General features: G+C 43.1%; 1 protein-coding gene across 1 annotated transcript in view; it reads right to left on the bottom strand.

Annotated features, from left to right (window-relative positions):
• Positions 1–1,325: 1,325 nt before the first annotated feature.
• Positions 1,326–16,224, bottom strand: part of HS1BP3 (HCLS1 binding protein 3) — a 57,512-nt gene continuing 42,613 nt past the window's right edge. The window contains exons 5-7 of the mRNA XM_058020576.1: positions 12,801–12,952; positions 12,171–12,306; positions 1,326–3,066 (exon numbers count right to left, since the gene is read on the bottom strand). Coding sequence (XP_057876559.1) covers positions 2,838–3,066; positions 12,171–12,306; positions 12,801–12,952 — 517 coding nt within the window. The 3' untranslated portion in view covers positions 1,326–2,837. The remainder of the gene's footprint in view (positions 3,067–12,170; positions 12,307–12,800; positions 12,953–16,224) is intronic.

The raw sequence follows: 16,224 nt of genomic DNA, 5'->3' as shown, positions 1-16,224 counted from the left end.
CCCACAACTCATCTGTGAAATACTCAGCTTGGGGAAATAATTTGTTTAACTGTGACCCAAATAATGAAGTATACAGTGTTAGTTGTCAATTAGTGCTGTACCACAGAGCAAGCAGAATGTTATGCAAAACAGGAAGCTGCTTATAAGGCAATAGAGGTATCTATTATGAGTTCTAACTAACCTCCCCATCTTTTTTAAGGATTTAAATATCACTCTTGTCAAATCTTTTGATGAACTCTATTACTGATGTTGGAAGGTGATGACTGTCAGCCAAGAACTACATTAGAGTCCATAATTGAATTTCAAGAGTTGTTAAGAGCAGGCTAATCAAATAGCTGCTACTAGAAGTAAAATATTAAAGAGAGAAAAAAATTAAAGTTCTCTTCTGGCAGGATGCAAAGTATGTTGTATAGTTTCCCTATGTCATTTCTAATAGTATGTTCAATTTTTCACAGCTACCTTTGTCATTCTTCTCTTGTATAATAATGATTCATTATATATAATGTATTCAATGACTGTAACTCACCTCTTAGTGCCCAAAAATATGACTGCAGCTAGGCATTTGCATTGTAAAACAAAAGCATAACACCAGGGTTTATGAAGGATCCTTTTATATTAGTTTCTTGACAGGAATGCTAGATTATTTTTTTTTCTGAAGTAAAATACTGACCTCAAAATAAGCTTAAAAATCTAGCACAGGAAACAATTAACAGCTCTTCCTTCCCTGTGCTTAGGTAATTTTACAATTTTAGGGAGAGCTGGGGGGAAAAATATTCCTTGGCTATTTAAGGAGGATGAAGAACTGCACTCACTGTACTGATCATTAAATCCATGGCCTGCAGTTGGGAAGTTTTAGCAGTGTTCAGGCTATGAGATGGGTGGGCTGTGGCCCAAAAATACAGAAATGCAGGCAGAGTTCCCAAACAGGGCTGAGTAAAATGGAGATGATGCTCCCTGAGCCCTCAGTTAAATATAGTGGTTGTTCATGACAGCAGGGAGTGCAACAGCAAGGCTGCCCTGAATTAATTTTTCCTACCTGCTATTCCCTGCCTGTTCTTAGGCAAGGCATTTATTTTCTCCTGGCTGCTTTTATTCACCTTTTTTATTCCTAATTGCACCAGGACACTGGTGGGACAGACAGGACCAGGTAATACCTTTAGTTCTGCCTTTAGCTGCTCTCAAGGAAATATGAGCACAGCTATATTTTCAGTTTCATAGTTATTTACACTTTAACACCACACAGCACTCCTGAGCTAAATGGAATCGATTCTTTGCTGCTACTGTACAACCCAGAGAACAACAGCAACAACAGTAACACCTGCAGGTTAGCAAAATGTTTTATTATAGTAAAACATACCATACACAGAGGAGAACCAATGGCTATATTTTATCTGTCCCATCAAAGCAAAATACCTTTATAATATTTCCCACTGGCTTAAAAAGGAAATGCTGATAGAAATAATTTCATTATTAAAAATAGATAATGTTTTCTATTTATTTTGTTCTATATTAGAAAGGCAAATATTGAGATGATGATATGGCTTAAATATATTAATATTTTCCCTCTGGGGAGCTTGTCTTCATCTCTAGCTAGACCACACATGGAATGAGTTCAGGAAACTCCATGACAGCAGGTATAAACCCACATTAGGTGTAAATTTAGTATCTTCAACCAGAGTGCCTGAGTTTGACAAGAAGGGGGAAAGTCTTGGATACCTACTCTACAATGTTTTTCTTCTCTTGCATATTAAAATTTCTCCAGTATATTTTCTTCCTATTTTTTTCCCTCTAGATAATGCCAAGTTTGTCTTCCCTTGCTTCAACCATCACATGGTACAGAACAGATCACCATCTCATCACACAAATTCAGCTTAGTGGAATTAATCACCATGGCTGGTTCTTAAAAATTCTGGGAGAAGTGAAGGAATAGGAGAGAAAGAGTGACTCCAGAGAGCGATTCAGATTTCCTCCATTAACACACCTGCACTGAATGACCTCCTGGAGAAGCCCCCCTCTCTTTCCACTAACTACAGTGGAAACCCAGGAAGACTTGGCTGGAAAAAATCAGCCCTTGTGAATCTGGAGTTCAGAGGAGTCCTACAGCATCCAAACCTCCTGGGCACTGCAGCCTCCATCTATGTCTGGAGAGTGTTCTTAGCCACCCCCAGTCATCTGCTATTCTCCCTGGGAATCAGAGATGCATAACATGGTCTTTGCAGGCCTAAAGTTCTCTTACAAGTTGGCATTTGTGCAGCAATTAAGGCAGCAGATTGTCAGGGTTAGCTGGGATTTCAATGTTCCGTGGGAAAACAGAGGAACTGTTAACTACATTTAGCAGTTCCTGTTAAAAATTACCAAAATACCAGACAGGGAGGAAGAGGCTGCTACAAAACCACACTGGATAAAAGGGAAATGGCCTTTCCACTGAGCTGAAAAACACTATCTAAAAATGACAGGAACAGCATCCTACCATGCCTCAGACAATTTGTTGGACATTACTCACAGTTGCCATGTGTACAACAACCTCACCATTTTCAATCAACTGGCCAAAACTGTACAATGTTGATACTAAAATAGCAGTAGACAATCTGTAGTGCTGCATCCTTGTTCACATTCCCTGTGAAACCCTGAAAATGTAAGGCAACATTAGATCGCAGCTGCAGTGTTCTGCAAACCTCACAGGGAGGTTCTGCTGCTCAAACCTGCTGCTCTCTGTATGCTGGTACACAAACGAGCCCTGTGACAGCAGAAACACCTGGGCAGTTCTTGCTGCTGTCACTGCAGCTCACTGGGAGGAGGGGCCAAGAAGCCATCAGGATATTTTAAAATACATATGTTCAAAAAAGACTGGTATCCTGGTTGTTGATCGATTCATTTTCCTGGATATACTGGAGAATGTCCACTTCATTCATTGTCTGAATCCTGTTTTCCTTTTGCTTTGCCAGTGAAGGTGAGTTAGTGCTCCTGGGGGCAACTTCAGGTTTCTGAGGCAGAGGTGGCTTTGGTGGGACCTTAGGTTTTGGTTTGGAGGTAACCTCTAAGAGTTTCTCAAAATCATCTTCCACTCTGCAATGAAAAAAAAACATCAGTAACATCCTGGGAATTTCTGAACTGCTTTTTGTTCTGTAAGAAAATGCAATCTTTCAAAACAAAACTTTCTGCAGGAAAGGATCTACTCTGATAAATTTCTCTCTCCACAGAAGTTTCTATAAGAACCATCCTTTTTATAATGTGGTTATACAAGTTAATTTTACAGCACGTTTTCAAATGTCTAAATTAAAGGCAATTAGCAATTACTAAAACCACCAAACTTTATTTTAGTTTGGGAAAAAAACTGTATTTGACAGGAGGCTTTGCTTCCCCATAAATTTTCATGGGAAAGTAAAATTATCTACATTCAACTCTGTTTCCTCTTCATCCTCATCACCCAAAACTGAGATTGAGCATCCCCATGCTCAATCATGAGAAACTGTAAACCCTAATGGATTTTAAAATTCCATGTTCATATTTAGTTCTGGGACACTGAAGAAGTTTTGCAATCTATGACCACTTACAACAACTCTTTCTGATGATAATTTGCTGCTGATTCCTACTGAAATAACCCAGAACACCTCAAACAGTTCAAGGTTTTTTCTACTTGCATTGTTTGACCTTATCAGATATGCAGCAGACTGTGCATGCTCAACTCTGTTCCCACATGAGCTGCTAAAAGATTTCAAGAGAGCCCTTATCATAGATTATCTGGTGACTCCAAGAACTGTGTGCCTTTGGAAAGTCAAAATATGGAGTAAAGAAAAAGAAGGATTCTCTTCAGCAGCTCCACTCACTGGAACATGATATGGTACTAGAGTCTAAGGAAGATGCTTTTTAGTTTCTTCTTCTCCATTACCTTTAGGTAGGCAGTCCCTGGAGCATGAATAAATCATTTCAAGTCATGTATTTTTTGGTTCTTCCTCTCATTTACCCTTTGTAGTTAGAATCATGGGACCATTGAATATCCTTATCTGGAAGGGACCCATCAGGATCATCAAGTCCAGCTCCTGGACCTGCACAGGACATCCCAAGGGTCACACCATGTGCCTGAGAGAGTTGTCCAAAGGCTCCTTGAGCTCTGTCAGGCTGGTGCTGTGACCACTGCCCTGGAGCAGTGGGAGCTGCTCCAGTGCCCAGGCACCCTCTGGGTAAAAAACCTGTCCTAATATCCAGTGTATAACTCCTTCACAGCCAGGCAATGAGGCATCTTGAGGGGTTACCCAGATGCCTGTGAAACCCCTGGGATAATTTCTGTTTCCTAAATGGGACAGTGATTCCTCCCTTCCTCTCTTTGTTCACCAGTTGCCTCAGGAGAGGTGCTGTAAATGCCTGAACACACAGCAGTACAACTGGTGGGGCTTTCTGCAGACAGTTAAAAGTAAAGCTCAGATTTTCCATAATTTGGGAAGCAACTGATGAGGCAACTGTCTGGGACGACCAGGAGCATGATCAAAGAACCAGCATCTCTGAGACACTTTACTCCTCCATCCCCAGTGAAACTGTTTAAATGTTAAGACCATAGGTATTTCAAGAGCTACAGCCCCCTCAAGCTAAGGATCCCACTATTAATAAGATAAACTGCATGATTTCAAGGGTTTCTCTTTCCTGCTCACCCTCATTAAAACCTGAGAGGAACTTACAACACTACTGCCCAGGCTGAGACAAACTACACCCACCATGAACCAGCCATGAAGTTAATGAGGATTAGCCTAAATTTTCTGGTGTAGAGACAGTCAGAACTCTTTAAGGTAAAACCATTCCTCAAGTCAGACAGATCTTCTTGTGACTCCCAAAGGGAAACTTAAAAGAATCCTTTAAAGTTTCCTTTTAACCTTTTAACCAAGGCTGCTCTTGTAAAATCAATAGCATGAACACTGCTATCTAAAAGTAGGGAGCACCTGAACAGATCTGCTGATGGACAGAGCCATTCACTGCCCCACAGTTCTGCACCTTGAACTCTACCTCTGGTATTACAGCAAGCAGCACCTCAAACTTCATCCTCTGAGTAACTCTGGAGATTAAATTCTCTTTTATTTAGATAGGACTTTTGATGTTTTTTTATTTTCCATCATTCTTTGTGGGTGACATATCCTACTTAACTTACAAAACACACTCAATGTATTTCTGAATTCCTCATCTACAAAGAAATGAATTTCATTTAAGCCCAGGCCTTTGTGTTTGTTGCAAACTCTGATATCCAAGAGGTATCACACCTGTGATCACATTGCCAAGACATGTTCTTGTTCTCTGTGCTGGGTAATAAACAAAACTTGTTAAGGCTGGTATTTCTGAAGGCTCCCTTCTTGGCATAAACAAATGGTGAATGAATCAGTGTCCATGTCATAAAGTTTTGTTCTTAAATAACAGAAAACATAATAAGCAGAGGAACAATGCACAATACATAGAGACCATATGGAGGAAGCAGGATTTTGAACTAGGTGCACTACCCAGAAAGGGCAGCAGTAAATCCAGCTCACTAACCTGGTATGACGATACAACTTCCTGAATTCTCTACTCCAGTTTCTGTGCTAATCACAGCAACAAAACCACTCAGCACAGCCAAAAATATACCCCCAAAAGATCCAGTCCAGTAGCTTGTGGGGGTCTTTAGGGGGTGGGGGTTTGGTGTTCTGCTTTTAAGCCAAAGATTCTGCAGAAGAAAGTCTGGAAGCTGATGATGTAATTTCCTTTTTCTGTCCTAGATTTTTTCAAGACCTTGGTTAGACAGAAGTCTCTTAGAGAGAACACAGCAGATAATATGTGGTCTTTGTCTCAAAACCTGCTTTTCAGCACTGCAGTGCTAGGCAAGCTCTTTGATCCACTGCTGTTTGATCATGTGAGACACAACTGTCTTTGCAAAACTAAAGAGGTAAAATGCAAAACGCCTCAGGCAGAGATAGAAACAAGGACTTCTATTTCTTGAAAGCAAATGAATTGTTACAGTGCATAACTACCACCATATTTAACTCCAGGCCAGGAGGAGGAAGAAAAAAATCAAGCAATTATTCTGAAACAAGATTAAAGGAAGAACCTTCCCACCCCATCTTTTTATAGACAATCAGACAGACAGTCCATGTAATTAATCATTCTTTAATTAGTCTCTTTCTATTTCTGTAAAAGAAAAGCAGCACCACATTATTTAAAATTCTTGCCATATTGTTGTGCTGATTCACCGAATGTATTGGTGGAAATTCTATCAGAATTCCAAAAGAAAGCAATCAAAACCCTTACTGAAGAAAGGCTGTCACAAAGCCTTCATGACTGCTGGCATGTGGACTTCCAGAGAGTAAATGAGTTCTGACTTGGAGACAGATGCAGCTGTCACAAGAAGATCAACATTTTAGATGCCATTTCTCTGGACTTTGTTCCTTCTCTCTGGACCAGATCTTTGGGACAGGAATGACTGTCTGCATGTACAACATGCAGATGGGGACAGTGACCTCTGCTTGCTGGGAATGCTTTAATGAGGAGAATCTGTAATGAAAGCAAGAGACAAAGACCCCCATAATTTGCTAAGAATCCAAAATGCTCATGCTTGAAGCTCAGTTGTGTAACTAACTGCAGTTCTTGCAGAACAGACTTTCATCTTTTGCTATCTTATGTTCTTTATTTTGTCTGGTGTTAATTCCAAGTACCAGAGGTACCTTGGTGAAGCCTTGGGGAGTGCTGTAACATCACATCTACAACTTGGGAAAAGACTTGTGCCCAAAAATAGGCAGGAGACTTCAAAGTATCTGTTGCCCATCACATCTGCTATGGTCAGGAGAGACAGTGTGATGTCCACCAAGGCCCAGGGAAAGATGCAGGCTGGAGCTAATCCCAGGAATGCCAAGCACTGGGGGCCGTGAAGATCTCTCTCCTCCTGCTTCAGCTTTCCCCTGCAATCCATTACAAGTAAATTCACAATGATATTTTAACCAGGGCTAGGAAATATGTCTGGACACTGGAATGTAACAGTCTGTATTGTTTAAATGCTACAAGAACCACTGGCATGGCTTTGGGCTGGGAGAGATCAGCCCTCCTCCAAAAACCTCTCTGGCACAACTGAAGCTGGAGTGGGACAGTGACCATTCCCTGGAGCAGCTGCACACAGTGCCCTTGTCCTGCAGCTGCAGAGTCCAAGAGGATGAGGATGGATGCAGGCAGCCTGGGGTGCTGCCTGGCTGAGTGCCAGAGAACAGGCTCATTAGTGCAGGTAAGTCCCACAAGAAGCCCTCTGAGGAAATCAGCCTGCTGGTTACATCACTCACCTTGGAAATGAGAAAACTCAATTTTTCCAGTCTGAAAAAGTTAAAACCCTTTCTCTCCTGCCTCTCTAGAAAGTTCCCCAATCACCAGCCAAAAGCACAGCTGGGGCAGGGGAGAGCAGGCAACTTTTGCCCTTGAGCTGATGATGTCTGACAAAATGCAAACAACCTGGGGCACGATGGTTGAAATCTGGTGGGTCTCAACCCATACATGTTCCAAGGGGTGGAGCAAGGATTAATATTTCTGGTCTAGCAAAAAACTGTTTGTTTTGTTGGCAAGTTTACTTTATAGCTTTTCTAATGGTTGTAAGTAGCATCCTGATACATCACAGGAATGAAATAAATTCTTGAAAAACATCACAGAAAAATTTGTTTTTCTGTAACCTACTGCAGCCAAATCAAAGACCTTTCCCCACAGTTCTGTCATAGCAAGCAAGAGAAATTGCCTTAGAGTGGTCAAGAGAAACTGCCCTGGAGTGGACAGAAAATTTCTGACTCAGTTATTGCAACCTTCTCTTCCACCTGTACATAGCCCAAATAATCCTCTCCCCAAAGGATCTACATATAAACCCTCTGGAGTTTCTCAAAGCTCTTTTCCCAGCTATAGTGTTGTTCTCATACTCTCAGGACAGTGAGCATTGAAGCTGGAAATGCTGCTCCACATGACTCCTGGATGGGTTGAAGATGTGTTACTCTCTGAATTCAGCATCTGCTAATGCCTGCTGAAAGAACACACAAACATTTTCTGCTTCAAGGGTGGCAACAGTTCCTTGGCAAACCTGAAGCTGATGAACCTGCTCAAGAAGCTCAATGGGCTGAACGATGTCTGGGGTGCAGTGTCACAAACAGCCTCAGCCTGAAAAAGTGTAATGCTCCTGAAAGGGTTATCATCAGTGCAATCCTAAGAAGGAACACACCAGATCTGCCATCACAGGGCAGGAGAACTGGGATCCTGCTGCTGACATTTTTTTTCAACACTGGAAAAAGACAAATGTGCTCACAGCTGCTTCCTTCCATCTCAGCTTCCTATTAATTATCAAAGGTGAAGCTAATTAAATCTCTCCTGAAAGGCTGCTCAGACAGCTGTGATAATTATTTCAGGCTAGGATGTGTGGTAATTTATGTAATTCTGCAGGCACACAGAGCTGCTGCAACATTCACAGGATCAATTCCAGCATTGGTTTTCCACAAAAACCTGATCCATCACAGCAGGCAGGCATGATTGAGATTAATGAGGCAGAAGAGTTCATGCCTGCAGGCCTGTGACCTCACTGGCATCATGGAGACATGGTGGGACTGGAGTGTTGGGATGGAAGGATACAGGCTCTTCAGGGGACATGAGGAGGGACTGTCACCCTCTATGCCAATGACCATGGAGTGCACAGAGCTCAGCCATGAGCCTCAGCTGAGGAGCCACCCAAGAACTCCGGGGTCAGGACCAAAGGGAAAGCAGGGACAGGTGACATTATTGTGGGGGTTTGCTACAGGCCAGCAGACCAGGAAGAGTGAGGGGATAAGGTACTCTACAGACAGGAGCAGCTTCACATTCACAAACCTTGGTCGTCATGGAGAACATCAACCACCCCATTATCTGTTGGAAGGACAGCAGCAGGGCTTAAGCATTTCAGGAGGTCCGTCAAATGAATTGAGGCCAATTTCCTTCTCCAAGTACCAAAGGAGCCAACAAGGAGAGGTGCTAGGCTGGACCTCATTCTCACCAATGAGGAGGGGCTGGTGGGGAATGTAAAGCTCCAGGGCAGCTGGGCTGCAGAGACCATGAAATGGTGGAGTTTGAATCTCTCATGGCAGTGAAGTGGATGCTCAGCAAACCCTGGATTTCAGGAGAGCAAACTGTGGCCTCTTCAGGGATCTGCTTTGTAGAGTCCCAACGGATAAAGCCCATGAAATCTCCCACTGCACTTAGAATGCAAAAGTGGTTCTTCTCAATGCTCAGCACTTGCTAATGTCAAGTTGGTGATTCTATTTAAAACAGTAATTCTCATTGCATATGAGCAAGTATCCACCGAGAGCACAGTCTTCAGTTTGCAGTGAGAATGTTTATCAGATTCTCTTCTCCCTCATGTTGTGACAAACCCAGCCCACGCACATTTTGCAGACTCATTTGTCTCCTTAACAGCCTCTGCCTCATGAGTTACAGCCACTGCTGGGGATTCACTGCTGTGCTGACACTGCTCTGGGCTACTGCTGCTCAAACCACTCAGGTACCATAAAGATCACAAAGGATTTGGTTGCTCCTCTGTTCTGCTCTGGATATTATCTTCTTGCCATCCCCCTCTGGAAGAAGGTTCTGCCCTCCTCTGCCTTAGGCAGCTCTCTTCTAACTCTGCCCATGATTCAGAGTGAGTCAGACACTTCTCAGATCTACCACACACATGAGAGCAGACCCTCAGGTACACGTGAATGTTCACTGCACCAGTGGAGAGCTTCCACATCTGCATTATTCAGCTACTCCACTGGAGTGCAGTGAACATGTCCAGCTTTCTGGACCTACCACAGACCTGCTGGTGCATCATGGCTCAGGACAGTCCTAGATCTCAACAAAATGTGTCCACATAAACTTTTGGTATGATAGAACCAATCATGTCCACATTTGTATGACAGAACCGATTATGTCCAAGAGACCAAGAGTTTCCATTTCCATTTCTAGTGGCATATCCAGCTCTAGCCTGCTAAAGGCATGGGTTGTCACAGGCCCTACTTTGATCTGAGGGCTGCAGAGAGATTTCTTCAGTCCTTTTTGGGAAAGGAGAGTAATTGTCAACACATACATGGCAAAGGCAAGACTTATTCTTAGGCCTCAAAATAAGCTCAAGTTCCCATGCAGGGAGATTGCAGAGTGCAGCTTATACTAAACATTTTGTCACTACAAAGGGTCACTGCCTGGAAAAGAGCCTGTGCTACTGCCCTGCAAGAACATTCAACACCAGTTGGGTGGGAAGGGAAGGTGGGAGAGGATTCAAATGCTGCCTCTGCATTTCTGAGACCTGACTGTTCTGCTGAGGCTCCCAGCTGAACAGAAAACAAAGTGCATTTTGCCCTACCACTGGATTTCAGGTGACTGCAGTGAATTTGCACAGGGGGAGGTGAAGTGTTGCACTAAGTTAAAACAGTACTGCCACTCCTCCTCTCCTCTTGGACAGCAGCTTCTCCTTTACCCTCAAATGCCCTGCACTGGGTTCACCAGCCCTCTATGATGTGCAGGTAACACCATGAACTGGGTTTACCAGGGGAATTTCAGTGTTAGGCAACTGAACAGGTCAATAGATCCTGACTTATCTGCCAAAACCTCTTGCACAGCCAGGAGTTGCCTCTGGATTCCCATAGCAACTTTCCCATTGGACCATTTGCATGGTTTTCTGCTTCACTGCATGTATTCAATTCCAGCTGGACCTTGATGACTTATCAACTATTGGAAGCACTGAGACAAATCAGGAATAAACAAAAACTACTGGAATTTAAAAGAAATTACATCTTTTCCCATGGGTTCCCATAACCATCTGGGTGTGCTGCTGTTGCTGATGATCCCAAACTGATCTGAAACATGGTCTATTGGTCTCAGAGCAGACTTCAGAGACCTCTCTCTGAACATATATAATCCAAAAGATGCTAACACAACAGATGGAGAAGTTCTCTCTTGTGCATAAAAATGCAAGGACTGCAGTGGAACAGGCCCTTCTCCTGTAGTCATATGAACACTCTGGATGCAGTGCTGTATGCTGAGATCACTAGCAGACAAGAAAATATTGCAAGCACACGTGTGTTTGCTCTCAGTATACCACAGCATGAAATCATGTCCTGCCCCATCAGCTTCTATAAACATCAGGTGGGCTGTCAGGGTCTAATGCAAGATGGCACCCAGCCCAATTTAACCTTTGTCTAAAGTCAGTCAGGTATTACTGCTGAGATAGCCAGCACATTTCCATGTGTGGAAAGCAACAGCTGCAGAATTACCTGCTTCAGGAAAGCTTTGAAACCACACACAGAGTGTCTCTCCTGGGTTTAGTACCTGCTGTGGAAATCATACATCCTAACAGGAGCTGGTTGACACAAATTAGCACTGGAAGCAGGCTGGCCTCATCATTCAGATGCCAGCTGGAGACCCAGAAGGAAGGAATTTGACTCATTACTGCAGCACAGATTCCCTGTGTGTCTCCAAGCCCTGGTTCCCTGCTCCATCTCTGGAGGATTATCAGCACCAGCCCTGTGAGGGAAGTGTCAGGGATAAATGCATGGTGTGCTGATGTGTTCCAGTGCTGCATTACAAAGGGAGAAGCAATATATTATACCCTCCTGCAACTGAGCTCCAGCCCTCCTTCCCACTAGATTAAAAATGAAACACAGGGTGACAAAGGGTCCTTTACAGCTGTGCAGGTATGCACAGGATCCCTCCTGGCAACGTGCCCAGAAGTCTGTGAGCCATCAGCATGAAAATCATTCCTCCTGTTGCAAGAGCCCCTGATTTCGGGGCCCTGAAGCTGAAATACTCTTTATCTCTGGGCTTTGTTGCCCACTTTTCACAGTGGAGGTCAGGTTCTCTGTGGATCATTTGCAGAAAGCAGAAGTGTAATGCAGAAAGCAGAAAACAAGAACCAGATAGCACACACTGGGCCTTCAAGGCTCTTCCTTTGGAGTCACATAACAACTCCTTGCACCCCACCTCTCTCAAAGGGTCTTCCTAATTTCCTTTGCAATGTGTTTGATGTCCAAGCTCCATGACACTCAATACATTTTACTTGTTGATACAAGTATTGATTCAGTTTGCATTCTGAGTATTTAAGCTTTGTCCCCAGATTCATCTCTTTCAAGACCTAAATAGATGAGAATAGATCAGACCACCTTCATCCCACATGGCAGATTAGAGATGAGTACCTCAGCAGCTCCTCAGTGTCCTCCTCAGGCTCCCTGCTCAGCCCATCCTCGCTGTGCTCACAGGCAGCTGGCAGCAGGAGTGAGTCACCCAGTCTCACCACCCCACCGAGGTCTGGGTCTTCAAATAACTTCAGACCTAGAAAGGGGAATCAGAAGCTGCTGTATTTAAACCATGCTATGTAACACAAGGCCTGCACTAACACTAACTAGTAAATCTGGCTAGGTGGGTTGCAAAAACAGATCATGCAGACAATTCTTTTTTGCCAAAGACTTCCAGTCCATAAAGTGCAGTGATACTCTGCACTCTAAGGACTTGGTAAATCTGCTTTTTCCTTGCACTCAAAAGTAGGTCACATTACTCCTGTTAGTGTGGCATGAATGGGACAGCCAGCTCCCACAGACCTTGATATCCCAGTTCAAAATGTTTACAGAGAACAGCTATGAGAGCTACAGGTTTCATTTGTTCTTTCTGAATGATTCTAGATGATTCTGCTCAGCTGAAGATTTGCCTTGATATTTCCAAGACATTATTTAGCCTGTATACTATGCATCACTGTAATTTAAAGGCTCAGTTATACACATGCTTTAGATAAAACAATCTGTGAATATACAAATATAGAACAGACTTACTCTCTTTAATATTTCTTCTGGGACTGATTGATGAAAAATCTTTTTCTGGGCCAAAGAGTCCTTCATTTGGATCCACCTCCTCTTCAAAAATGGTTAATTTGGGCTTCTCTTCCTTGGCTGGAGGAGCAGCTGTCTTCTTTGCTTTTTTAGTTCTGAAACACAAGAGAAAAGAAAGTTAGCTGCAACTCTTCCTTTAACAAGCAAGATTTATGGCTAGAAAGTCTCATAAGCTGAAAATAAATGGTGGGAGACTAGGAAAGGTTTAGACAAAGGTGCAGAGGCATCTGTTAATTGCTGGCAGGAATGGGATACTGACCTGGAGGGACAGGCATTTTCTAGCTGGACCCATGTTGTGTATTCTTAATATATGTCAAGGAGTCCAATGGGAATGGGAAAGACAGAGCTAACAATGCTGCACTGTGCAAACTACTACTCAGAAACATTTAAGCAGTTTTACTCCTCCCACACAGAAGGCTTAAAATAAGAAGGATCCATCAACACTGTTTGAGACAGACAGAAAAGGATGGCTTGAAATGCAAAGTGCAGGTTGGTCCATTGCACTGATCCCTGTGGACAAGTTTCAAAGAATCCGTTTGGCTCCATTTCCTGGCCACTCCTGCTGCTGTTTATGATTGCTGCATGCTCCTTTCACAAAGGTATTAGACACTCCCCTCATTTGCACATGGCTTAAACAAAGAGAGTTGACTCCCCTCCCAAGAGCAAAGGGAAAAGTACCTGCCTCTTGCTCTCGTACCCAGGACTGACATTCCACCAGCTGAGGCTACAAGGCAGCTCTCACAATAATTGAGCTTGAGTCATGAGGCAAACCAGATGGTACAGAAAAGAAAATTTAGAGGACAATAACCTTTGGGTGAAAAGTCCAATTTAAACTAGGCTGAAAGAGAAGCAGTCCCTAGGACAAGATGCCCTTCCAAAGTAATTGCCATATTTCAGAGATCTTCACTGGCATTGCAATTTCTTAGGTAGCCCCTTTGAGTGCCCCTTCCAGTAGAAGATCTGATCTTCTCTGCAGAGAGCAGGTCAGGTTTCAGCCTAGAGCAAACCCAATTATCAGCACTTAACATGCCATACTCATCAAAAACTAAGAACAAGGTCAAAAGATTACACACACATTCCAACTACATTAAAGAGTCTTGTAAAATCCTCTTCCAATTACAGCTGCACACAAAAGCAGAGCCTAGTTACTTCCAGTTATTTTCACAAGTTTATTATCAACAAACTGGAAGTCACAGATGGTATTACCTTGCTGCCACCACTTTGTGGCAAATGCAGCCTAAGACCAAGCATCATGCAGAACCTAAATATTGCTTTATTTGGAAATATACCCTATTTGATACTCTAAAGGTATCTGCAGGTGTCAACAACTACTATTCATAACAAAAACTTTCATTTTAAAGCAGCAAGAACTTTAATGATTTTTTTTTGGTATTCATATTCATTAGGGATATGCCTCAAGTAACTTCTGAATCTGAGCTACTTTTGAAAGCATGGCTCCAAGGAACTGCTTCAAACTGAAGCATTTGCAGAAGACCCTTCTTCCAAAACCTGTCAAAATCTAAATTTATAACATACAGGCAGCTTTCACCCAGGATACCTACACAAACTCAAATTCATTGCTTTATCAACTGTAGTAAGGGATCTATCACTCAAATGACCCTAAGTATTAAAGGTAAAGGTAAAGCAAACAACAAAACTGGAAAAACAGTAGGACAGAGTCATTCAGAGCTGAAAAACCCATTAAAAAAGATTTAGCAAACACAAATAAATCCAATCTACTATGGAAGAAGCAACCTTTATTTGCATAATTCACGCCTCACAAAGTATTCTTTGAGAGGTGAAAGACAATATAGGTGAGGACTTGCCAACCTACAGAATGCCAAAAGTCTTTGACAAGACCTCTTGTCCATTTGGAGTTACAACAGCTTTCCTGATGCCCAAGAGACCATCATGGCACAGGTAATTATATACAGGAGCCAGTACTTTGCCAAGCAACAGGTCTCCACCCCAGTGAAGTTAGCAAGGAATTTATTATTAATTAGCTCAAGTTTTTGCAGTAAACAATACCAGAATAGCGGGAAGCACCAAAGAAAGGGAAGAATCATAAAGAGCATCATACAGAACAGCATGTAAAACAGAAATAATGGAAGTGAAATGTACTGGTAATGACCTTTTGTGTGGTCTGGCCACCAAACCAGCCCACTGACACGGACTCACTTTCTGTTTGGCTAGGGGACTTCACTGGCAGCTACAGGGCACAGGGCCAGACCCACTGGGCTTGACTGGTACCGGGAGGAACAGGAGGAAATTGTTTTTCTGCCTGCAAATTGTTTCCCCTCACTGCCCTTCTAAGGAAGCCACTGTTGGACTGCCAAGTAATTCCAGCATATCCATACAGGGCCACTGTTGAGGTCAGTCCCTAAGTGGGAAACAGGATTCCCACGGTTCTCTATTTAGCTGTGCCAGTCCAGACTGCAGTGCTGAGCAGAGGTTAACAGATGAGAAGGGGGTGTGGGAAGTTTAGGAGACTGTCTGAGGTTCTGCAGCTGGCCTGAGGCTGCATCTGCCTGCCCACCCATGCCCTCTCTGTATATTGGTGCTACCTCCCCATAAGCAGGGCCCAGGGACTGTGCTGGAGCCAAGCTGATTGTGAAGCCCCAAGCTGGCAGGCATGCAGAGGAGAAGCTGCAAGAACAGCTAATTCCATGATCATGATGTACCAGGGTGCAGTAAACTTGTGCAGGAATGTAGAGTCTTTAGAGAAGACAGAAATGAAGGAACATTAAGTCTTCCAAAGTATTCAAACCCTGCACTTCATTAGCACCTTCTTCATACATCACGCTCACAACCTTGGCATCTGACATTTTGAAACTACCAGCATCCAGCTGGCAGAAGATGACCTGTGTTACTGCTATTTATTCATTTATGAAACAAGTGAACTTTTGGAGCATCACTCTAGTGACTTTTAAACCTTAACAAAAACCAAACCAGCCCTAAAGATGACGTGATCCTTTGTTCAGCAGAAACTATTTACCCAGTTGAGCCTACTGATGTCTACACTATGAGAATAACTCAAATAACACTCCTGTCTCCTTCTCTAAAAAGGAGCCTGCTAAGTGACTGTACATAAAGACTGGCCTTCTAACTGACATGGATCAAAACTGGATGATTAGAGTACATGAAATTAGAGTACATGAATCCACCTAGTCAGGCTGTTGGAACACTTGGAAGTCCAGCTGAGAATCCTGCCTCCCATGTGATCCTCAAATCACCCATGAAAATGTCAACAAAACCCTGTATGCAGACACTTTCAAACCCCACTCACTTTGTGAGCACAGTTCTCCTGCTACTGTTTACTGACACAATGTAGGTCACTCATCTGGCAGCCTCCAGGTCTCCCTGGCAC

Source organism: Melospiza georgiana, chromosome 3 (assembly GCF_028018845.1).
Source record: "Melospiza georgiana isolate bMelGeo1 chromosome 3, bMelGeo1.pri, whole genome shotgun sequence".
Lineage (NCBI taxonomy): Eukaryota > Metazoa > Chordata > Aves > Passeriformes > Passerellidae > Melospiza > Melospiza georgiana.
This window is presented reverse-complemented; position numbering and strand designations above follow the sequence as displayed.